At 37.3% G+C, this 25,247-nt stretch overlaps 1 protein-coding gene across 3 annotated transcripts in view; it reads right to left on the bottom strand.

Annotated features, from left to right (window-relative positions):
- Nucleotides 1-545: 545 nt before the first annotated feature.
- Nucleotides 546-25,247, bottom strand: part of twin (CCR4-NOT transcription complex subunit 6-like twin) — a 274,724-nt gene continuing 250,022 nt past the window's right edge. For all 3 annotated transcript variants that reach the window (XM_068765583.1, XM_068765591.1, XM_068765595.1), the window contains exons 6-12: nt 14,323-14,480; nt 11,529-11,683; nt 10,742-10,893; nt 9,596-9,820; nt 8,508-8,679; nt 7,437-7,576; nt 546-7,117 (exon numbers count right to left, since the gene is read on the bottom strand). In XM_068765583.1, coding sequence (XP_068621684.1) covers nt 7,038-7,117; nt 7,437-7,576; nt 8,508-8,679; nt 9,596-9,820; nt 10,742-10,893; nt 11,529-11,683; nt 14,323-14,480 — 1,082 coding nt within the window. In that variant the 3' untranslated portion in view covers nt 546-7,037. The remainder of the gene's footprint in view (nt 7,118-7,436; nt 7,577-8,507; nt 8,680-9,595; nt 9,821-10,741; nt 10,894-11,528; nt 11,684-14,322; nt 14,481-25,247) is intronic.

Raw genomic sequence — 25,247 nt, 5'->3', positions numbered from 1 at the left:
CACAAATTGGGTTGTTTTATTTCAATACACACCAATACTTTGAATCATGGTTATATTCCTAAAAAACACAAAGCAACATAAAATAAAGTTTTCTGTCTATTTCATGTAGAGATCGGAGATACGATCGCTTCAAAAGAAATAAAATGTAAAGATTCAGTGTAGTTATGGCAGATTTTATTGCAATTTTAGATAACTCAAGCAAGAGACGATATCGCACTTTGAAAAAAATAAAATCCGAAAACCAGATAATTATTATTTGGCGCTTTTTAGTTGTTAAGTCATCGTCATCATTTCACCCATAGAACCTGAACTCCTGGACACAGATCAAATGTAATGTTTTGTTAAGTACGAAGTTTAAAATTCACACTACTGTAACGTAGTTTGCGTAGATACCGCTAGGTGGCGCTGTAACAATACTTTGATAAAGGGGGTGGGGAGTATATCGTGTCGAACGCTTTTAGTGGCAGTAGAGATAAACAATTCTCGCATTGTGTCACTATCAACGTGCGGTAAAATGTGAAAATGGGTAAATAAAACACAGGCTATAAAATTTATATTCTCTTGTAATTTGATTCGTTCAAATATACATAATGTGTCAACAAACAGAACAGCGAGACGCAGGACGCGCGGCCGCACACACACGCACGCACGCACACACGCACACACGCGTCTGAACACTCGGGCGCCGTGTCGAGCCGCGACCGAACTTCTGCACATACCATTTGTACTTTTACAATTCGAAGAGCCCGCGCCTCCTCGTGCACCGCGCTGCAATTGCCTGTTAGATCTTCACGGAGGAGGCGCGGTTAACAAATTGAGAGTAATTTTAACATATAACATTGCATCTTTTACTTCATTAATTAAACAATCGTCTAAACTTGTCATTAGATGTATGGTGTCTCTCTCAGGTAAATTTGTATTGTCTATCACAGCGACGTAAAGCATTTGTCCTTACATACTAGTGAGTTAAATGTTGCGATCTTATCATTAAATCACCGTAAACACGTTTTGTAAAGTCGTTAAGGTGCTTCAGAAAATATTATTTTTCACATTATTATGATATCTTTTTTTTTTAAAGTCTCAAACAGTCTTTTTCATATTGAGCTAATTCGATAGGGCCTGTGGAATGTCTGTAGAGATACACCTTTATTCGAGGCTAGACAAGTGCGTTACAGCACTAGCGTTGTGAGCGCGGCGGTTTGTTAAACGCACGCGTGCGTTGTGAAATAAATATATAACTAGTGTTTCACGTTTACCAGATGACATTTTGATGTAGAACGCTAGTGTGTAAGCTGCCAGAGGCTCTAGAAGCTGTTGACGTGTGCCCGTCAGTCGGTTCCCAGTGTGCGCAGAAGTCCAAACGGCTAACAACACGCGACGGCTCGCTCGTTGTCAAGCATTAATCGTTACCGAAACTACGTATTTACAAATTAAATGTACAGACAACACGAAGGCTTCTTGTGGTAGATTCTCAATGATATACACGAGAAATATTCGCAAAATTGGAACTCCTTTTTTATATTTTAACAAATTTTACAACAGCCGTATAGAGCAATACAAAATGCATATCCATTAGTGAACGTCGAGATTTTGTACATTTACAGTGTGAAACAATAGTATAATACAGTTATGTACAAATTAAAAAAGCTTTTTTTTATTAAAAACAATTAAAAATGTATCGATACAAAATGTTAATATGGGAGTTTCAAATGTGCGAAAGTCTCACAATTTTGGATGGCATCATATGCGTGGCAATATACAACAAATACAATGTGCGATGTATTTCCCTACGTCGACTCTACACTCCGCTAGTACTATTAAGTAAAAACGTCCATCAAAACTATTAAAAATAAAGAGATCGTGTATTCTACAAATAAGATAAACACGTTACTATAAAGCTGACGTTAATTCACAAACGGCACGCTCCGATGTGCTATTGGTCTAGTATATTGTTGGTGGCAACAAACGCCTCGTCTATAGCAAAAGCCATCCATTTAGACGTCCTTCCGACATGCTTGTCAAGGTGAGAATAGAGCACACGCGGAGATTATCAATTGCAAACATACAAAGATAATCAGGAAGAGAAGAGTGGCACGTGTTCGTGGATGGCGTTACCTATACCCAAGAATGTATGCAGCTTAACCACTAACGGCAACTAAACAACGTATTACTCAGTAAATGTTCATGATCCACCTCCAGCACATTTGTTCACATCTACTTTACAATATTATGCTCTGTATACTGTTTTTTTATAATTTGTTTCCGAATAATTTTAATTTTTAATAATTCGATAAATTGCGCTAACATTTAAAAATTGCTATTATGTAAAGGCAAAACTACGATTTACACAAATCGGAGCAAGAGAAAGGCGAGACGGACTGTCGACTTTGAAATTCTTTCGAAGTTCGAAAGCGTTTACACGTTTTGCAGAAATTACTAATAATATGTTTGTGCTCTAATAAGGTAAAAATTTCGAAAGAATTTCAAAGCACGAACGCCATCGGCTTAATCTACGATAATTTACATAAAAACTCTTCGAACAAATTCACCATGATATGACAATAACACCTATCTGTACTTAGAAAAAATTATAAAGCATCAGTTGTAAAATTTGATTCATATAAAACGTGTTTTGAACAGATTATCCTAAAACAAAAAATTCAATATACCCTTTTCATGATTTGGCTTCATTTTTTTTTTCACAATACATCCGATAGATCACAAGAGACACGTCCCTATCACAATCGCGTTAGTAATATAAAAAATAAATACAACAGCACCTATCAGTTGATATCGGTAAGAATATATCGAATTAAAATATTCAAAATGTTACACAATGGAGACGTCATAGTGAATTAGTCGATGGAACGACTAACGCTTCACAACGAGGACACAAAGATCACAATATCTTAACAGCATCTTGGAGCCAAGCCACGATTGTACACAATCTGCATTAGAATTCGAGAACAAGTTAATATTTACGAAAAAATGAAATGAATTAATCAGAAATGACGAGCAATAAAAAAACAAAATTAAGACCTTGGCGAACCTAGCTCCGGGAAGTGCTGATCGATCTTCATGCGACTACGATCGGACAAGTCGAGACACCTCAAATCTAACCAAGTTGTATTCAAGTCCGGAATGTTAGCACTAAGTGCAACATAGTAATAAATCAATTAAAAAATACATTTCGAATAATTGGACGCAATAAATTAATATTTGTCTTCATAACTGAGAACTTTCATCTCCAAAAAAAAAAAATTCTGATTCGTCAGTAACAATGTAAAATTTGTTATTATAGTTTACGCTTTATTTAAGGTGCCAAAAATAGGTGTACGAAGTTCAAATGTAAACCAAAAAGTAATTGCAACTATCCGGACACGTGACGACAACGACACGACCACGCGCACGAGATAAAACAGACACACACACATTTGTACTACGCCAGTATGGTACTCGCTATATCTAACACAACGAGACTCACCGACGAACAAACCCTTCATAACCGATTCACAAGCTCACTGATGACGAATGAAATGCATCGAGACCCCGCAGCAACGCGGAGCGTTCGACAGTAGCGACGCGAATACTGAATTAGAAAACGAAAACGACACAACGGCTATCGATTAGAATTCGACGAGCTTTACTATTCAGAGCTCACTAAGTCGCGTTGCAAAACCTACTTAACAACTAAAAGGAAATGTTCGACGGCACTAGAAACTCCGGGCGCATTCAATATAAAAAAATAGACTTGTCTATCCTAAATTCTCCATTTACGTACGTAAAAGAGATGGAAGCTAATAAAAGAGAGGAGTGGAGAAGAGTAGAAAGGGGAAGGGATTTTTACGTCTCGCTGAGATATTTGTTGGGACACAAGATGTCGCATTAACCTAATAACGTCGCCCGACTTTTGTTCTAAGTTGACACCACAATAATCTCCCAAACGACGTATCACCAATCTAACACCAACGCAACGCCGGATCACACCCGCACAAATAACTAGTATCGATTTGCAGTCAGCTCTGATCGTGTTCGTACAGGGGGCAGGTAAAATAATGTTCCGCGCTAAACCGACCAGTGAGACGGCTAATAACGCATGCGGACATTGCAGCCTTGCAGTTACAAGAAGAAGCAAAACTAATTTATATCACTTTGACATTTTGCACGATGACACTAATATACTTTATGACAGTAGTTGACAAAACATCAACACAATGAACAAGATCCGACCACATCCGCGCGATAAAGTTTCGCGATTGCATTTATTGACGGACTTTTAGCATTACCATCGCGCACCAACTGCCGCGTATCACTTCAGGTCTCATAAGACACTAGCAACAGTGACATCACTCAAGGAAGTGAAATTTTAACAAACATCTATCAAATGATCAACATTATCAAATAGGTATCCAATAAGTATCAAAAATAATTTGCATATCTAAACACTTTACACGAATACGAGTTTAATAGTTGCACCCGGTATATGAAATCAGGTAAAATTTGTGGTCTCCAAGAATGAAAACTAAAGCTTAACTCTAAAATATAGTCAATATTATTAAAACCTTTAATAGCCCGCCATAATTAATGCGTTAATAATAGAACATTATTTTCAATAAATCAAAAACATACAAAAATTATCACCTGCTTTGCATCTCAACACACAAAGTCTCACTGATCTACAATAACAAATGAGCAATAGGACAGAAGCTATACAATGGTAAAACTCTAAGGATCACTCAAGTCTTATTATAACCATACACACACAGACATACAATACATGTTCACACTATAATTACAATCTGATTTATATACAGTGGAGGAATTTCAAAACACTAATTGGTAAATGGACGTTTGACATACTCCCCAAACAGTTTCGAATTAAACATTAAAATACACATAATTTAATTAATTTGAATTAAATTTAAAATTTTAAGCCTGAATACGCTAAAAAAGCAGCTATGGGTTACCAAAAACATAATGATAAAAATTTATACAAAGCTTCATGGAGGTTTCTTATTCTGATAGAGAAACTTTGTTTAGCTCATGCCATTCCCCAACTGTATACATACTTTATAATGAATACAGACATATCCCATGTGCTAAACTATTGAAAAAATATGTTCTCTGTCGATTTACACATAATTAAATGTACAGAATAAGAGTTGATCAAAAATTTTAATACATGTAGTACTTTAGTCTGCATGGATTAAATCTAAACATGTAATAGATTTATAATGAATAAATACATTGAAATCATACATAAATTACACTGTTACAAATGATACGTGAACATGCAAAGACAAAGCCTGAATAAGATTTGTATATGCTTAAATTTCCTTATAATATCCACATCTACTTGTATACATCATTACAATATCAACATCAATAACACGACATGAAAATTGATTAGTCTGCGAAATATATTGCTATATATATATATATATGTACTATAAAATACTAAGTCATATAATTCATTAGCCGAATAAAGGACACTACAATTGCACATTAAGGTGAGACATGTTTTTTTTAGATAATATTCATAATAAGATATTTAATAAAATTTATCACGAGAACTGGATGCATTATCCCATATTTTACAGCCAGTTTGTAATAAATCATAATTTTAAAATATTGATATCTAGTTGGAAATATATCCAATGTGTCAAAATATTAATTCTAAAAAAAAACTAAAGACTAAGAATTTATGAAAGGATTTCAGTGTCCATGTCATAAAATATAGTAACACAATGAACACATGAACAAATAAATTTAAATTTGCATAATTATTATAAGATTTGTCTGTAATAATTATATAATAAAAATTTAAAAATAGTGTATATTCATAAATAAAATAATAAAATAATTAATTTTAGATATTAAAAGTGATGTCTTTAAAATTTCTCTTGACAAAATATCATTTCAACTATTGTAAGAGTTTAGTTTTAACCCTTTAATTATAGAATATCCATATATGATAACATGATAGGTAAATAGTTAATATAAGTTAATATTGAGTTTTCATGTATTCAGTAACATCGTAATTTACTATCATGTAAGGCATATATGGCAGCGGGCAGGTCACAGAGCGCAGAACGTCCACCCAAAAAGTGGGCGGACAAACTTGTTAAGGCTGTTCGAAGATTGGCGGCTTTCATCCGGCTCTATTTCAAATCTATAAGGGAAGCATATGGCAAGTAATGGTCTGGTGGCAAATATGTTATAAGTTTTATATCTGTGGCCATTATGCAATGTGTACAGGCTGCTCGGGACAACACATTCGTTCTCATGTTTATAAACTAAGTACAATTATTACGGAATACTAAAGTCAAAGTGCCATATCATGTTGTAAACAATTTGTAGCGGGTGATACATTGGTGAGCGCTGAATCTGATCTAGTCATAAAATGTTTGTACTTTACAATTCTTAATACGAAATATGAATGTGGAACGAATTATTAACATACATTAGAGCATTCAAACTGTCAGCTATATAAATACGAGTATCACTATATGACACTTTACTTTAGATATTACAACACGGAGCGATATTTCGTTTCATTAACACTAATTACTGTTTTGTCGAGTGGGTGTTTGCCGTCACTGTACTTTTGGTGTCGAGTGACAGTTACGTACTAATGCGGCGGTTACACTATCCGCGAATTAGTTGTAGGTACTGCAAGCGTGCAGACATTGTTCGCCGCTAGTGTATACACCGCATAAGTTTCGAAGCATATCCTTCACTGTCGTCTTCCGTAGCTCACCTGTCGCTGGTGTTGCGCTGATGGTTGCGCTGATGGTCATGCTGGTGGTCATGCTGGTGTTCACGCTGGTCGCGCGAGCGGTCGTCGGTGTGATACATTAAACATTACTACAACACAAAACACTAAGTCTTGCACTTTAGGTGTCCGGCGCGCGGGTGTTCGCCGTCGCTCAACTTTTCCTTTCACGTGGCTGGTTTTCACGGTGGTCACGCTGGTGGTCACGGTGGTCACCTTTATGGTGGTGTCGGGGGCGGCGGTGCGCGCGCGGCGACGAGTGCTACCTGCGTCCAATCAGCCCGTTCGAGTTGGTGCTCGCGCTCGGACACATCTCCAGCTCGACCAGCAAAGGAAAGTGATCTGCGAAAAAAGTAGCGCTCTTTATATTAACAAACATCTTAAGTCTGTATTTAAAAGTTTGTATTTTATAGGATATATTAGAAGCGGCTTGCATTCAGTGACCTTAACAAAGTCTTCTATTCACCTTGTAGGTTGACACCCTATGCTGCGCTTACTGGTACGTAGTCTCGGCTTCAGAGATCCTAGGCTCGGGCGGCCATCTCTTCTGTGCACTATGTTGTCTGTTCGGCCATTTCATCTTGCCAATCCAGTTCAACCGGCTTTTATATTAATAGTGAAATAATCTGAACATTAAACAAGTAATGGAGAGCGTACATACCAGATGGTATATGTGGATGTGGACAGCCGACGACTTTATGCTCGCGGAACCAATCCTGCGACAGGGGGCCCAGTAGACCAAGAGGCGTCATCGACTGTTTACTGTAGAATATGTAGTCGATGATACCTTTGAAATCAAAGCTGTAATAGAAAACATATTTAATTATAATATTAGTTTTTTGTATAGTACAATAAAGACAGTAATCTCACATTTTATTTTTCATTGTTTATTCCGTTCACAACTTCAAAAATACACCTATCTAAAAAAAACTAGAGTAATTCTCGAAAAATTGTGAAAAGGTCAGGGTTTGATACCTTTTAATGATTTTTTTATATCTTTTCCTTACATTTCTGTTCTCTGTAATTCCTCGTATGATCTATCTTTCCTTTTCTTTCATTGTACAATTTTTATCATACTTTTTCATATTTATTTCCGTTCATGCAGCGCCTCACTTCCTTCGCCCCGTTCCTCAAATATCACACATACGCGTTATATCACATTTATTTACCTTAGTTTATATTTATTTTGTGCTATTTTACGTTGTTTTAACATGGTAATTTATTACGAATTATCACTATTTATCATAGTTTATAATTTTTATTTTATTTACCTAACATTATTATGGGTATTCATTATTCTTTCTAGTTCTTTTAATTCTAATTTTATTTTTCGCCGACTTGAGGTTGCGAAGTAAGAAATTAAGAGTAAACGTCTTAGCACTCCGCTCCTTCAAACTTGTTTACCTATAAATATCGGGTAAACTGTAATTACCAACTAAATTACTATAAGCAAACTTGTAGAAGTCGTAAAATTATGAAATAATTACATAAATAAAAGAAGCGCCTTGAAATTAAAGTGCTTCATGGTGAGGTTGTTGAAAATGTCAATCGACGCCGCAACTGTAACAACTTAAAGACTGAAAACTTCGAGCTTCATTCAGTACAATTGCACAGGCGTTTAACTGTTTAAGGATCATACAATAAACGTCCATACATTTGACCCCTGCACGACATAGCAATGGTGACGCGTAGCACAGTATTCACAAAGTGACTGCAAACAAAAGCGACTCACGTATAATTGGTGTAAGGCATGATGTCCTCGCTGTAAGCGGAGGCCAGCTTAAAGTTGTGCGTGAACTCGTGCTCGGAGCCGGGCATGCGGCGCAGCGACGTCGCGTAGCCCAGCTCCTTGAAGTCGCGGTGCTCGGCCGACACGCGCCCCGACGAGAGGAACTCCACTACACCTGCGAACACGACATCATTATTTCAGCTTCTCTTATCCTAGTTAATTTCGTATACAGTTTTTTTAAACAAGAAATTTCGTCGTGAAATATAAATATGCATACAGGACAGCAACACTCGCCAATAAGTCCATTCACAACCAGCTTAAAATTAAGACTGGGCTCTACACATTACGATATCTAAATGTCCTATGTTGACACACTACTGGTTATAGAAGGATGGAGACATATACATTTATATATTGACGGACGGATGGAAAATAGGCGGTAAACCATCATATAGGCGATCATGTACCCACTGATTTAATAAAGTCAAATCAATGACTCAACTCTACCTTGATGAAAGTAATTGATACGATAGTATGGAAAGAGATTTTCCTCAGTTCTGTCTTAAAACGTCTTGAAATGAAGAAACGATAGAAAATGGACATTTTGGAACAGAATAAAACGCGCGTCTTCATATAACTAAAGCGAAATTTACAAAAGTACAATAGTAATAATGTGTTGTATCAGTGCATATTTAATTGAAGTTCAGATTAAAAAAATAATTACTTAGGAGTTCTGTCCTAAATTTTCAGATTTAACAAATTATAATCATTTATAAAAATATAAAAACATGGAAAAATTAAAACACGTTAAAAAAGAAAAAAAAAAAACAAGTTAATGGTGGATGGACAAGGTCAGTCGCTCAGCATAGTGTCGATCTCTCCAAGGAAGTTCTACGCTGGAATTTTGAAGTAATTAGTTTTGTGAAGGAATTAACGCTATATATTGATTCTATTGTGTACCTTATTTCTGTTTTCATGTATCATTGTAATTTATATAATATATGTATAACAGTTAACCTCGCGAGAAAACCCCATTTTCTTCCTTATATTAATTAAGATTACTGTAACTATATATTAAATGCAATGCTGACCGCTGTCGGGCAGGGAGTTAAAGTCCCCGCACAGCAGCAGCTGCACGTTGTCGCGCTGGCCGGCCAGGCGCAGCGTGCGTGCAGAGTCGTCCAGGATGCTGCGCAGCTCGTTGCTCAGCATCATCGTCTGGATGAGCTTCACGTCGCAGAACTCCGGGTCCCAGTGGATGTGCGCGGTGCACACGAGGATCGGCTGCCCCAGCATCGACGAATCTGTTGGTATGCCTGCGGGTTCACAAACCGTTACGTTAATTTGAGGCTGGCATAGTCTCGAGTTAGCTGCGAATCAGATGTGAGGAGATATAGAAAAGAAGCAAAGTCAGTGACGTAACTCGATAAATAGCTCGTCCGAATTGACAGCGGGCGGGGCACATAGCTCGTGCAACCGATGGTCGTTGGGGCCAAAAATTAGCTGAAGTGACGACCTCGAGCCGCTAAATATAACGTGGGTAAGCCCCCGCTAAATGGACCGACGACATAGTCAAGTTCGCGAGTGGCACAAAATCAGTCATCGTTGCGAACTTTAGAGGAGCTCTATGCCCTGCTGTGGGCATCTATCGGCTCAAATGATGATAGTCTTGTATATCGACGTGGCCTCGTAACATCAAGATAGCGCAAACACTAATCATGGGTATAAGTCGGCACACAACATAAATTTCAGGACGGACTATGCGTTTTTATTTAACAGCGATAGAGGGAATACGGCGCATTCTGCAAGGAGTCCGTTTACGGTGCCCCACAATATGGCAGAAGAACGACCACCGGTGAGAGATTAGGGAGTACGAAACCCACACAATTATTATTTAATATGGTATCATGGCTGTGTGACGACGATATTACTATTTGCTTAACATAAATAGACTATAAGCACTAATTAATAAAGATAAATACTCTTTTTTACTTTTTTAGGGTAAAGTGGCGTTTTTATTGTTTTTTCAGTAAAAAAAAAACATTTTCAAACGGTTTTGAATGCTCAAATAATTTATATATTCCGACTTTAAATCTGATAACCTAGATGTGATTTAAACACTCATTCCTCTAATTTTTTATCAATAAAGAAGCTTTTTAAAAAATATATTACATCAAATTAGCACAATTTATTAAAAATGTATAATAAAATTTATGAAAACTGGTGACTTCTCTTACCATTCTCCCAAGCGGCTTCCTTGGTCTTCAAGAGCGCCGCCAGACCGATGTTGTCTTTGGGCATAACACGATTCAACATGTTGTCTGAGCCCCCGCTATTCGCCATGGCCAACTGGTTGAATTCGATTAAGTGTTCCTTCACTAGAGAAAACCTGAAACCGCAACCCAAATTTTCTAAACTGCGTTTGTGTAAGTACTTATCAACGGTATCTAAGAAAGCACAAGCCGGACCAGAAGACCGCAATATGTTTAAATATTATAGTGAAAAATTCATTTTACCTAGAGTAAAACTAAAATATCACTTCATGTTTCAAAAACACATTATAGATTATCACGAATTTACAATCTTAACAAGTGTACGTACATTGATTTATTTATTTAAAAAAAAATTGCCAAGTTCTATTAAAGTGAATATTGTATTATACCTCGGGGAAATAAACATTTTTTGATTGAAAATAAAAGTTTAATTTTGACTATTGCTTCACTCACAGAGCGAAGTATCTTTTCGTGTTCTTGGAAAATAATATCGAATTTTGTTTACATTTCAGTAATGGTAGACTTGAGTTACGTTCATATACTATTAATATCAGCCAACATGCATAAAACGAAATTCTTTATAAGAAAAAATGTACTTATATTTAGCTAAAATGTTTACAATTTTGGAATACTTGACAAAAGACTATCCAAAGAATAAAATAATAAATAATTCAAGTGTTTAAAAGTGCGTGGTGAAGGAACTGATTTCATGGCAAAACAATAGAGAAATAAAAAAAATATAGATGCGTACTTGGCAGATCTAAAAAAGATGGCGCATCCATCGACGTATTTTCTCTCCGACTCGGACATTGTCTTCGCACGCGACTTTGGCGAAAATATGCCATCATAGCCGTCTTGCTTCAGCTCTGGCAGGAAGAAACTGTAAAATTGGTCGGTTTCCACCTCCTGTAACGATATTCAAAAAGTAATGTTATGCAATGGATGAGAGAAGCACAGTCCGGTCAGCTGATGACAAACCCAGATAACCTGAGGTTAAAAAAGAAAGAATTTCATCGTTGGCTTAACTAAAAATTAAACGAGGCAAGACATTATAGGAGTACCAACAATGGGAATCATTGTTCAGCTATACAGCAGTGCAGCTTAACCTGTACTGCAGCGCTGATTTTCGTAATTAAAGGTGGGATTTTGAAATAAACTGGTAACGTATACTTTAGTTACGTCAATAACAAACGCTCTTTGTCCGTCGACAATTACGTTAACATTAGTTTGAGGTAGCAGAGAAGGTTGGTTGGAAGGTGTTTAGCATTGACCTCTTTGCAGTAACTAAGTTTGAAGCCTTGGCGAGGAGCCTCGGCTTGAGCCGTAATTGAATACTTCTCAGTTATATCTCCAAGCACTAAGGTTGCGCAAAGGCCCCTTTAGGGGAAAATTCGACTTTGCCAGTCGACTAAACTACGGCCTAACTAGTAGGTCTGTCTGGTTATGAGAATCTCTGAAGCTAACTTTGAAAAACTTTGAAACGTCATGAAGACTTTTTTCGATAACACGGGTCCTCAATAAGAAGCCGCTGTAGATTCATTTCACTGTCCTCACAAACTGCACATCAACGGTAAAACTCTATTGCGTTTATTTATGATTATCAATTCGCATGCAACATCTAATCACAGCGTCAACAAATGCTTTCTTCGAGAAGGCCTCGGGTAGTGAGGCGACGAAAATCGCCCGGGGAGCGAGCGTCATTGTTGCGGGAGGTATGACATTGACAAAGTATTTAATGACGCACAAGGCACCGAGGCTCCAGCCCAACGGTTTCTGGATATATAATCTCACGTACAATGGTCGTCGAGATTACGCTGATTGAGAGGGTGCGGCGCAGACAAATGGTTGCGGGCCGCTCGTGTTCGTTGAGTTTAGTAGGGATTCCAAGTGCCGACAACTAGTGATGTACTTGAGTTTAACAAAAACCATCAAAATTTAGAAAAAGTAGGTTCAAATTATTCATAAAAAATTAATTCTACTGAATGATTGGTTACAGGTTTAAAAGCTCCAAATGAGTAAATTTTAGTTTATTTGTCGGGATCACGGTTATTCAGAAATGAGTAACTTTGATTTTTTTTTATCAGCGACAGACCAATCCTCCTTGCAGTTTAAAATGTAGGGACAGATGGTAAACAATACGTATTTTTGTATTTAATAATGCAAATTTTTAATACGCTTATTCTTACTATATATTATATTATCATTACGCTATTTATTATCTTTATTTAAACATTAATTTTTGAATAGGTTGTGCCACAAATTAGTTGAAAGCTAATGAGTTAGACATTTATCCTTGAAAGTTTTCACATCTATAACCAATCTCCTGTACAGAGCAAAATTTATAGCAATATAAAAAGGTAATATTTTTCTTTAGGGCATATGAAACATGATCAAATTTTCCGGTTCTCCGAAGAGCGATGTATAATTCTTATTCATTATTGTTGGTACACTTAAACTGAAATTTCGTGAATTCGCTGGGCAATATAAAATGCAAATGTTACGTAAGATTAATGACCCCAAACAGTTTTGGCAAAGGTGTACCGGTTTGAACGAAATTAAAAAGATTATTCCGTTGCTGGCCCTGTATGATTGATGAACATATAAAAATTAAAACAAAAATTTAGTTAAATTGTTAATTTTTGGCGATTACCTTGCACTTTTTTCCAGACATCAAATAAGATTAGATGCGTTTACATGCATCTTTCGTTTGTAACGTTGGATTTTTCTTGTTTGACCTAAGACGTGGCTCATTTTAGATTGAATTCTTTTTGTCTTGTAATTCGTAAGTATAAGACAACAATGACAAGTACTTCGGAAGCCTCAGTAACAAAGATATTGGCGACGTCAATTTTTGCTCAACCGATGAGATAATGATAAATATAAGGAACATGATTTGTTACTTGCACTTTTTGAAATTTTGTTACTTTTTGAAATGTGAACACACGTAGAAGCAGCATATTTAAATTGTTTTACAACTGAAAATCATTACTAGACCGGGCACGACAATGCCACAAGTACCAAGGTGCCAGGAATTATAAAGCTATATGAAACACTATTGCATTTAATTAAAGTTTATTAGCAGCCCCACCTGTATGAATACCAAGAATCGATAATAAATATTGAAGATAAAACTTTCTTTAATTATGTGTGAAATTGTATATCTATAATCATAGTTTAATTGTGACGCCATTGCCCCGAGACATAAAAGATTTTTCATTTGTTTACAGATACAAAAAAAAGTTATAGCTTAACTTTCATCTCAATCATTTCACTTAAATTTACACACCAAAGTTTTGGATCTATTGTATGATATTTAATGACCTATAGTGTTCTAATTGGCCTCACACTATTCTGCCCGATTCTGACACTTATACCATTTCACTACCTAAAATAACATGTCTACTGACTACAATCATCAGTCCCTTTCACTTGTTTATAAAAATGTAACCAAAAGAGTGCTATATAAGATCTGTACGGCAAATAAAGAATAATTGGAAAACATTCACTGTTTCGGTATTTTTAAAACTTTGAAATCCTGTTTTTACCTGCAAGCTGATGATGTCCGCGGAATAGTGCCTGATCTCGTCGAGGATGCCCTTCTTCCTGTAGTCCCACTCAAGTGCCCAGCTGGGGCAGTAGCCATACATTTGCCGCGTCGCGTACTTATCACAAAGCACGTTGTAGCACATCACCGTGAAAATACCTGCGAACAAAATTTAGGTTCCATACAATATACATACAACATACCTTTGTACATTGAGCCTTGTCTTAGTAAGTTTAAGGGTAAGGTTGGAGCTCCCCTTATGGTACGATAAAAAAGCTTGCGGTATAAACTCGCACGCCAATATTATTTTGAAATATATGCCGTCAAAGGCAAAAAAAGACATGGAGCTGAAGGTGCAGTCAAATCGACCAGTCCTCTGGCAATAAATAAGTAGTTGTGCTGATATATGATGATAAGTAGTTGGATGATGACCTTTAGACAACTTTACACCAATTTTTTGCAATTTGTTTAAATATCGGTTCCTTAAATTTGGCCATTGGGATATACTTGACATATCTCTACGAGATCGATTGTGGGAAATCCTAAACGGACGAAAGTAAGCAACATTGTCTGGTCGATTGCAAGTTGAAATGGCAGAAGGCAAGACCACATAACGCGGTGAACAAAATGGCCGCTGAACCCTTAAGGTCCTGGAGTGGACAGACCGACAAGCGCAGCGCAGCGTACGATGTCCAACCACTAGTACATATCAACGCTCATAATATTTTTTCAATAAACTTTTCTCTAAGAGAGTCTTTAGCTTCCGTATTAAAGATTGCATTGTGAAGAGGTTTAAGCTAAGAGACTTTAATGATAAGCAAGGTCAAATACAAATATATAGTATTGTCCTATAATAAAAAAAACAACCACCGTCCGGTCGAAGTGTTCGGGAACAATGGGCAGGCGTCGATCCCGCGCATGTAGGGCGCGCGTCGGGTGCCAATTAGCCGCGCGCCTCTCGTCGCGTGACAGATAGACAGTGTTCCAATTAAAACGAGATGTGTTACGTACACGCCGCGCGGACACACACCACACTTCTTGCTTAGCGCCGGAATCCGCGACGATATATTGACAAGCTTTATTTCGTCGACACTGTTACAGTAATTCCATGTCACTATGACGATTTGACGGCGACGTACTTAGATGGCGGAGGTTTAGAGAGGCCCTCCCCGCCACGACCGGTTTACTGCATAGACTTTGCCTCCCTGGTGACAGCTATTCAGCATTCAGTGAATTGTGTAACGAGTGTAGAAAACGAGATGTTTAACAATCGCTTTAAGCGCCTTCGGCCAGTCGTGTGGGGTGCATTAGGATCGTTGTCGACGTCCAGGAAATAGCGCAAGCGGTCGCGTTCGCAAGTGCTGACATCTAATATAACTACAGCAATTACGTGACCCTGAAACGCAATTTTACCGCACTTTGCCGATGTCGAGAAACGCACAGGCGGGGTAACGAGACGTTGAAAAGATATTATTTTGAATCGGTTGTGGCAACCACGATAATAGGCCGGAGTAGATCGTAGTATTGACGTATTTCTTATTCCGTGAACTGAGGTAACACGATTGTGCTCTCTCACGTTTCGGCGCATTATCACGAGTTGCTGCAGTAGACACGTATCGTTACCCATTGAAACGCCGCCGATCAAGGCCACTCGTCAAAGTGTCACGGAAGTTAAATGGATAAAAACACGTTGAATGTCAGATTATTTATTGGACTGTGATGTGGGACTGTAGCTATGGGCTTAGACAATAGGAGATGGGCAAGAAGGCCAGGGAGGAGTATATACGGACCGGGAGCGCGGTAGACGTCAGGCGAACTCGGCACGTGCGCGAGCAAGCCATTGTATGCGGGCGGCAACTGCACGCGCATCGCTAATCGAGAAGCCACGGGCGCAGCGAAACAAGAGCTCAACGCCGACAATAATATATGGCGATGTTGTCCAACATGTGGACGTGTGTCTTCGTTTTAAATAAATCGGCGATGATGAAATTGTACGTGCGCTGCTCGCGAACAATGGGCGACAGCGGCGCAGTCGCGGGGCGCGGGGCGGCTTGCTGTAACTTACCTCTCGCCTACGCGAGGGACGTGTTCGTGTATTGGATCCGAAAGTAATTGTCTTTCGAAAAGAAATATCGATTTTTTTATATACACTTTTTTATTGCCCGAAAGCGACGAGACGAACAGGTCATTCAACTGAGGGTAAGTATACGGGCCGCCTAGTGCTTCACAGGTTTTAGTCATACGATATCGTTCAACACTATATCTATGCTCGTCGCTTTTGATTCGTAAGATCCATCTTCGGTCGGGTGTATGTTATCCTTAATCCGGAGTCTCGCAACGGTAACAACCTTCAGTAGGGTACAGCTTTCACCAGCATATCATGGCATTGTACATGTAATGAACGCAACTCTGGCAGAATCACAAGCGGGTGTGTTCGTTAGTAAAGGAAGCGATACCGTTAGCAGCTACCGCTCGAGCGCGTTCGACAATTTCTTACGTCAATACACATCGTGAGCGTTGTGGTGAGTTTTTTGCATTTAACCGCGACTCATTAAAAGCGATTTAATCGTAAGATGCCCAATTGTATTGGCAAAGCAAAGAATTGATTACAGTCGGTCAGGGACCGCGGCCATCGGTGTGACGTAAGAGCTCTCAATAGGTGTTAACGAGAGGTCGTTAGAAGGAATTAAACGCGAGATTGCGCGTGTTACTCCTCTATTGATATCACCTTCAACTTATACAACCATATCACAGCAGTTTTTTCGTCCTCTGTTTTTCAAAGAGTTTATACGTGATTAAGGCAAGTGGCTATTTTGATTGGCAGGTCATTTATTTTCTTTCTATTGTATATCAAGAAAGGGAAAGACAATACATATTATACAGAAGGAAAAAGAAGAAGTATGAAGACAGCGATTCCATCCAGGAACTATTGAATAGATTTCTTGACTAAGGGAAATATAAATAGAGCTTGTTTAAATTGTAGATGTAATCGTTCGTGGACTGCTTTATATTGAAACGAGTATTATATGTTTTTTTTTTTCGGTTACTTATCATCAGAAATAAAAGTTAAAATTTTTAACATTAAAAATTTACACAATGTTAAACTTAAAAGATGTTAAAAATAAAATAAGTATGTGTTTAATGTTATTTGACGTTAAACGGGCTATATATATTATATACAGTCATATGTTATAAATGGCAATAAATTCCAACAAAATGTATTTTATTCATATGCACGAGTTGTATAAAGAATATTATCGTTCTTGCACAAAGAGTTCCAGAAATCATGTTACGTAAAGGTTTGAAAACGAATGTTTACCATGCGTACATCCCAGCTGTATAGCGTTTAATGCGAAATTCTGTCTTCAAGATAGCAATTTGCATAAGAGAGCCAGTAATTACTGTGAATCGAGTCATTACATCGATCGCGGACTTCAACTGCTGTCGCAGCACATGGCTTAGTTCGCATGGGAGCGCACATCTGTCGCACGTACTTGCACGTTGTTGGAAATGAAACATAAACGTTTATACTGATGCGTCGCTTCTCAACTTATGCAACGCCTATGACGACCGCATATAAATATTCAGATCGCGGAATACAATGTGTAAGAAAGTAACTATTGACAGCGCACTCTTCGTTATTAGATCAAACACTGTACACACTCATTATATTATATGATATGTATTACTTTCCTAATGAATATCACTTAACAGCAGCGCGGGCCTCACAACACTAGTTGAACCGTAGGGACACTATTACTACTTTTTCAAGTTACGCTATATTTCTATGAATTATACTTATAATTACTTAATCATATAATTTTAATCATCATCATTATATCAGCTGATAGACGCCCATTTCAAAGCGCCACCCGTATCCAGCGACCTCCCGTGACATTTAACTATGTTATTGATTCACCTAATGGGGGGTCTACCTGAGCCGCGGCTACTGGCTCGTGGTCGCCATTCGAGAACCTTTCGGTTCCAACGGCCGTCGATTGCACGAGCGATGTGGGCCCGCCCTTTTGACACTATACGAGCAATTCTCGGACCTACGTCGGTGATCTTGGTTCTACTTTGGATCTCTTCATTTCACTCCAAGCATAACCTTTTCCGTTACACTCAATTGCTATTTTATTTTATTGCTAACAAATGGGAGTAGAGTAAATGATTTATGCAGATATAAATACGACACGGTGAATGTATTTACCGTACAGATATATTGATTAACAACTGATCATTAACTTAGAGGTCCAGTTTGAGATAGCAAATGATCAGGTAAAGGCCGGTTAAGCGTTGCAATAAGACGTTGTAGAACGAGCGAGTGTGAGAAATTGCTTCGGGGTCCATCACGTGACCGCCGCCGCATGCGTCAAGTTGGAGAGACTCGCGCTTCTTTGTGATATACTGACGTACGCGGAAAGCGCGAAACCCAATCGAGATTCATGAATGCACATTAATCAACTGTATGGGTAAATGCAATTAATCCTGATGCAGCTTGAACGTTGCCAACGGAGAATGGATTGCCCACTAAAGGAATATTTACAACGTAATGGAAATCGGTATACGATTTATTCGGTAATAATTTGAATAATAGTCAGGATTTATACTACTATTTCGTGAGATTCAAGACTATTATGCTTAGCATTTTTAGAATTTTTGCGGATTGCACTGAATATTGCGTTTTAAGGAGCCTATATCAAATTTTTAATCTAATAGAATGTATTTATTTCTTATTTATTGTACATGAATAAACAAACGAAGAAACAACAGGTTATAGGCCAATAAAATAAAGTACAATGGTCTACAAATTTACGCAAATGACTTCATGTAATGTATATTAATGTAATTTAAAATACTAGCTAGACGTAGATGACATCCGAGTGGCGAAAGCGGTGTCTTACGAGCTGAAACTGGCAGAATAATAGCGGAGCAACTATTCCGTAACCGCAACTGCACCTGCAATCCGAGCCTTTACGATTTAATGTTTGTATTAGCCTTGTAATGTTTCTATGGCAGGACATTAACTCCTCTCAAAGGGAGAGTGCGTTGCAAGTCCACCACACTACAAAATCACGGGACAATTTTAAAAGTAAAAAATGGGAAAAACTTAGTTTACATAATAAAGGTTCCCAGAGCAGTATAAGAAAATAGGAAAAAAATAATAAAACTATAAATCATTGATAAGAAAGTAGTATATAAGTATAAGCATAAGGTATATGAAATACAGTAAAAATTTATACCTGTTAATATTATTAAATAAATAAAACAGTTATCAATACATTGTGCCAATTCAATTACTTCATCAATTCACAGATACACGCGACATGAGTAGCTGATAATTCGGTTTAGTCGTAAAATGGTGTGAACGAAATGTTAAGCTTGACAATGTCTCCCAGTGTATTCTTTTATTCTTCTTTGTATAAGAAATAAAAGCGTCATCGTCATTCCAGTTCTAACACGACACTGACTGACAGATAGAAAAAAAGTTTCTAAACGCTTCTCCAGCCCGATACGGATTAAACAATATAACATATCTTTGACATTTAACGTTTAGGATTGCAAAAGTACCTTTACTTATGATTTCCTATTAAAATTTATAAGCAGTAACGATACTATACAATTCCAACAATTTTACATACTAGTTGGAATGGAACCTGCGACCTACAGTCGTAATCCAGTGTTTAATTAAAGAACTAATACTGCTCTAAACATTACAATGTTTAATGAGGATATTAAAGTTTGCAAATATATGTACATAATGAACATACTATATTAATTCTTATTAAAAGTTATTGTTATCAAAAAAGCGTGTTTAAAGTCTCATGAGCAAATTATAATTAAAAATATATGTGTAAGCTTGTATAATATGACTCATGATGAAGTTAAAACAAAAGAAGTAGTACACTTATAAACAAAAATATGTGTATTTAAAAAATCAATCAATTCGATGTTAAGACCTTTTTCATTCAAAAGATTGTCGGCGCGTGACAAGCTATTGTGTGCTCGCCCCCGCTGGGGTCCGGGCAACAAACCAATTCGATACTAAACAAATATAATGTCGAATGCGCCGCGAACAAAATGTAACATTATTTACCGATTACAAAATCTCAGAGAGCCAGTGTCGCGAGGTAACGACGACAAAAGGAATAATACGGGCGTTCGCCGACGTCTCTCATCTGAATATAATGGGTAGAGGCGCGGGCTGCTCGGTGCGTGCCCTCTCATACGACACCGATGCACGAATTACCTACTCGGATATTATTGTTCGTACTACGCACTGATGATTGCGGGCTAGATTAAATACATTATGTATTATCTACGCCCTCCATCGCCTTGCATCGTCCGGGAAAGGGATCGCGCCTTCGGTTTAGCATTCCGGTACGGTGGGACGTCGCTCGTGCAGTCATATTTCTTTTCTCAACAGCCTTAACAGTTGTACAAGTTGAGAGCGACGCATTCACTGCAGGCAGTTTTGTACTATCGCGACGTCTATTACCGTGTACATCTCTATCTCTCTAATCGTTTCACTGCAGGAAATTGTGGCTTGTTCTGACTATGTTAACCAGCTGTCTCCAACTTTTGCTTGAAATATTATAACACTAATTAGCAACTCTAGTTTCTGCATTATAGTAACTTATGTCGGAAGTATATAATCACAATTTTTTTATAAACACTACAGATTTTAACTGCTCTATATTTACAAAGCTGTCGGTGTAATGTGTGCTAACGACAACGTTCTAAACAAACCCAGCTGATATTTGGCGAGGTTTTGCTCTGTCTTCCCGGTGTGCCAAATCAAGAGCCCGGTACTAAACTTGATTTGAAAACTGTTTGAGACTTCGCCTACTCTCATATCACTTTCCCAGTAACCATCAGACGTTCTAAGTTATTGTCATGCCTCGGAATATATAGACCGTAACCGGTTATGTATATACATATCAGTAGCACGTAATAACAATAATTCTAAAAAGTCCAAATATTGATTACGTCATCAACAAGTTTTCGTGTTTGCGCTAGTTGTTTTCGACGTTGAATATATATACACACACACACACACATATATATATATATATATATATATATATATATGTATGTATATATATATATCTCTTTATATTATACATGTTGATTAGTTATAAGTTTAAAATCTTTACAGGGGCATGTGTTTTTTTTTACAAAGAAGCAAATAAAGGTTTTAAATAAAACAAAAAAATGAATATAGTCAAAGAAGATTATTTTTGCATAACATTTCAAGACAATTCGTTGACAGCACAGCAATTGAATGACGATAAGACTGGTTTTGATATCGATCAAAAGATGTAGCCGTAGTCATGTTTTTTATTGTTGTTACGAAATGTATGCATTTAAAAATTTAAAATGTAAATTATTTTTTATCGTTTTCTTTCTTTAATAAAATCAATAGATGTACAATGCTATATTTGCATAACACATAAAAACATACCGTAGAGATATCCATAAAAGATTTATTTATAGATATATTAAATTTTTATAGCAGGTAAACGATTAATTCAATACGTTGTGGTTAACGAAATCGATTTTCACTATGTACAAAAGAAACAAAAGTAAATATTTACAATTAATGGAAACTTGTCGGCTTCTTTATTACTAAAGGTGTTACCTAGACTGGTAAACTTTGGATGTTAAGTTGGTGAGTTGTTTCTACGCGTGTCTTTCTGCCGTATCGCCTGTGTACGGTCTATTTCTCGAGCAGTTGGATTAGCCTAATTAAGCTAACCCGGTCGCAATATCGGCGCAGTGCCGCTTGGTTCAGAAGACCAACCCACAGAGCTAAGACAAGACAAGAAGACCTAAGGCCTGTTAAATTTAAGCTATGTATGACGCAGCCGCTACCTGCCGGTCCTCATTCTCAGGGGGTGGACTACGTCCAGCACTAGACGTCTTACAACTAAAATTATGATTGTGATGTCAATATAGATACAGTTGTATTTGAGATAGTTTCTTGATCTTGAATGCGTTCGCAAGAAAAAAGGCGGACATGGACGTCTTTGTTCGTAAATGCAGCGGTAAAATGGCTGGCGACATTACGCCACATTGAAAATGGAGTACAATATTTTATTTGAAAAGATTCTCGTTACAGATAATTTACATACAAATGCATACTAGTTTCGCGTGATAGATTCAAACAATGGAGGCGCGGCCCGCGCGCCGGGCGGAGGGTGAATGTAAATCGAACGATAAAATTTACAAGACACGTTTGAAATTGGACTCGCGTCTTGTTTTGGGATGTAAAGTGGATACAATACTTGTCCGCTTGTGTCTCTATAAAAGGGAAAAGTGTGCTCCGAACCTATTGTACGAGCCTTGCGATCGATATTTTAATCTGTGCTTACCTGAGTTTAGAATATACAATATAATTGAAGCTTGATGCTAAAGATCACATCGCTATGAAATATTATTAAAACGTTATTTAAATGTACATAGACATTTACAGGTAACAAAGAATCGCCTCAGATATTATTGACAACAAGCATCTGGATTTTTTTTGTACACAACACGAATGACGATGTTTTTATTTCCGCTGAGACGAACGGGGCTTACAGCTGGTGAAAAATATAATATATATCAAATATATATCATATATGTATACAATATACTATAATCACTACGCTTGGAAGGCTGGTTGATCGTAGTGTGGTATTATGATACGCAGAGAACGCTGCTGCCCATCTACCGGAAACTTGTTTGGAAGCAGTGACAATTCCGTTTTAATTGATACACAAATTGTGAATTACATAAGACTGTATCCGGAGAATCGAACCCGCGAAATACGATCGTCTCAGTCCTTATCGCTGGGCTTTCACTGCATAATTAATCAAGCAATTTCGCTAACCCTTTAAAAGAATTTAGTATATGCCCAATAATGTCTTCCGACAGAGATATGTGCTGCAAATATATTTCTTAGTTATTAGCTTAGGTAATACCCGTAGATCATGAAAACTTTTATTTAATGAAACCGCATATTGGTAAAAATAATCCCAACCCACATTCGGATTTTATTATTTCTTTTTGTGACCGTAACTAATAACTTTTAATTACGTTTGTACAATATATTGAATAGAGAAAAAGATATTGTTGTATTGACACGGAAAAAAATTAACGTTATCGCTAGTAAGAATAGTTGAGTGTTGCCAATTGTTCAACCTCGGTGAATTGACGAAAATTGTTTCCATACCTATATTTTTATTTCTTTTATTTTTATGTATATTATCTCCAAATACCAACTCCTATTGCAGTTACAAATACTGGGTCCTTTATTGAAAATCAGTGTTGAAGAACGGGTTAAACTGTGCCTGCAGTACATAACTGAATAATGAATCTCATTGTTTGTGCTCCTATAATATTTTTGCTTACCTTTCTTAATTTTAAGCTAAACCAACTGCATTAATTTTCTTACTTTTTTCTTTCTACCCAATAATTTTATGAAAATGGAAGGTATTACAAGCCGAGACAGTGATCAATTGTCTTGACAGTTTATAGAATAAAAAGTTATTAAATATAAGACTAATTTATAACTTTGAAACCAAGGGAAATTATCCTCACCATTACCAACTGTAACTATTATTTTGTTTCATCAGATTTTGACCCAGTAACGTTAACCCAATTGCATTATAAACATATACATATGCTCAATTTTTGTGGTTACTATGAGGGTAGCATATATATACCAGCAGCGACCGGCTTTGAAACCAATATATACCAAATCACCAATATATTGAAATAATAATAAAACACTCTGTTGTAATGGTATAAAATGACACAGTTAAAAACAGATACTGATAACTGTTACATTGGCTGTATGCAAAGATTCGTTTAACTTTTAATCAAAAAAAGGTGAAAAAAACATTCATCAACATTCGTGAAAATTGTGAAGTGGATATATGCTTCCCATATTTCAAACACTGCACAAAATTATTAATAAATAATTCTGAATTTTTTTTTATTTACTTTTATACAATTTTGCACTTTAATAAAAAAACTATAGCCCTATGATATCTCTGTTTTCACAATTAAAAGTTTTCACTTGAACACACTCTAAAAATTAAGACATTACACACTGGTTACATAGAACATTTTACACATAAGAATAAAATTGAGAGAGAAGAATTAAGTCAAACAGATAAGAAACAATTACAATAAGTTGGGTACACGTGTTTTATGGGGGTGGTTAATACTTATGGTCATGGCTGTATCGCCATTATCATATCAGCCGAAAGACGCTCACAACAAGGGATAGGCCTCCTCCGAAGATCGCCACTATGACCGGCTTCAGGCTGCCCGCTGCCAGCGGCTCCTAGCGGCCTTAGCAATGTCGTCAATTCACTTATTGGAGGCTTATCCACGCCGCACCTACCGGCTTGTGGTCGCCATTCGAGTATCGTCTCGCACCAGCCGTCGGTTGCCTGGGCGATGTGCTCCGCCCACTGCCACTTTACACGAACAATTCTTCGAGCTATGTCCATGACCTTGGTTCTTCTGGAAATCTTCTCATTTCTGATTCGATCGCACAACGAAGTTCTGATAAATCTCCATCTCTTTATGAGTGATCTTGAGCCTGTATATTATTGCATTACATGTGATACAAATGTTTTAAGTACACATTACACATGTGATAAGGTTTTCCAATGAGTTTCCGTGCGAGGGTGAGTAATCTCCTTTCAGTCCCCGCGCCTACACTATCGTGGCAATCGATTAACTTTTTGTTCACGGTAGCTGCGCCGCGGCCCGGACGGATAGACCGAGCGTCTCGATTGTTTGTTTTGTAAATAAAAACTGCCTACACGCTTGCGGTCGGACCCGGACGTTTTTAACATTGAATTACTAAACGTTGAAGAAATTATCATAAATAACGGGCACCGGTGCCGGCTCTGCACCGTATGTTCA

This window comes from Battus philenor, unplaced genomic scaffold, assembly GCF_028537555.1.
Source record: "Battus philenor isolate CCGP_79_NKW_IND1 unplaced genomic scaffold, ilBatPhil1.0.hap1 SCAF_10, whole genome shotgun sequence".
In the NCBI taxonomy this organism is placed as follows: domain Eukaryota; kingdom Metazoa; phylum Arthropoda; class Insecta; order Lepidoptera; family Papilionidae; genus Battus; species Battus philenor.
Note: the sequence above shows the minus strand (reverse complement) of the source record. Positions and strands in the feature narration are given on the sequence as shown.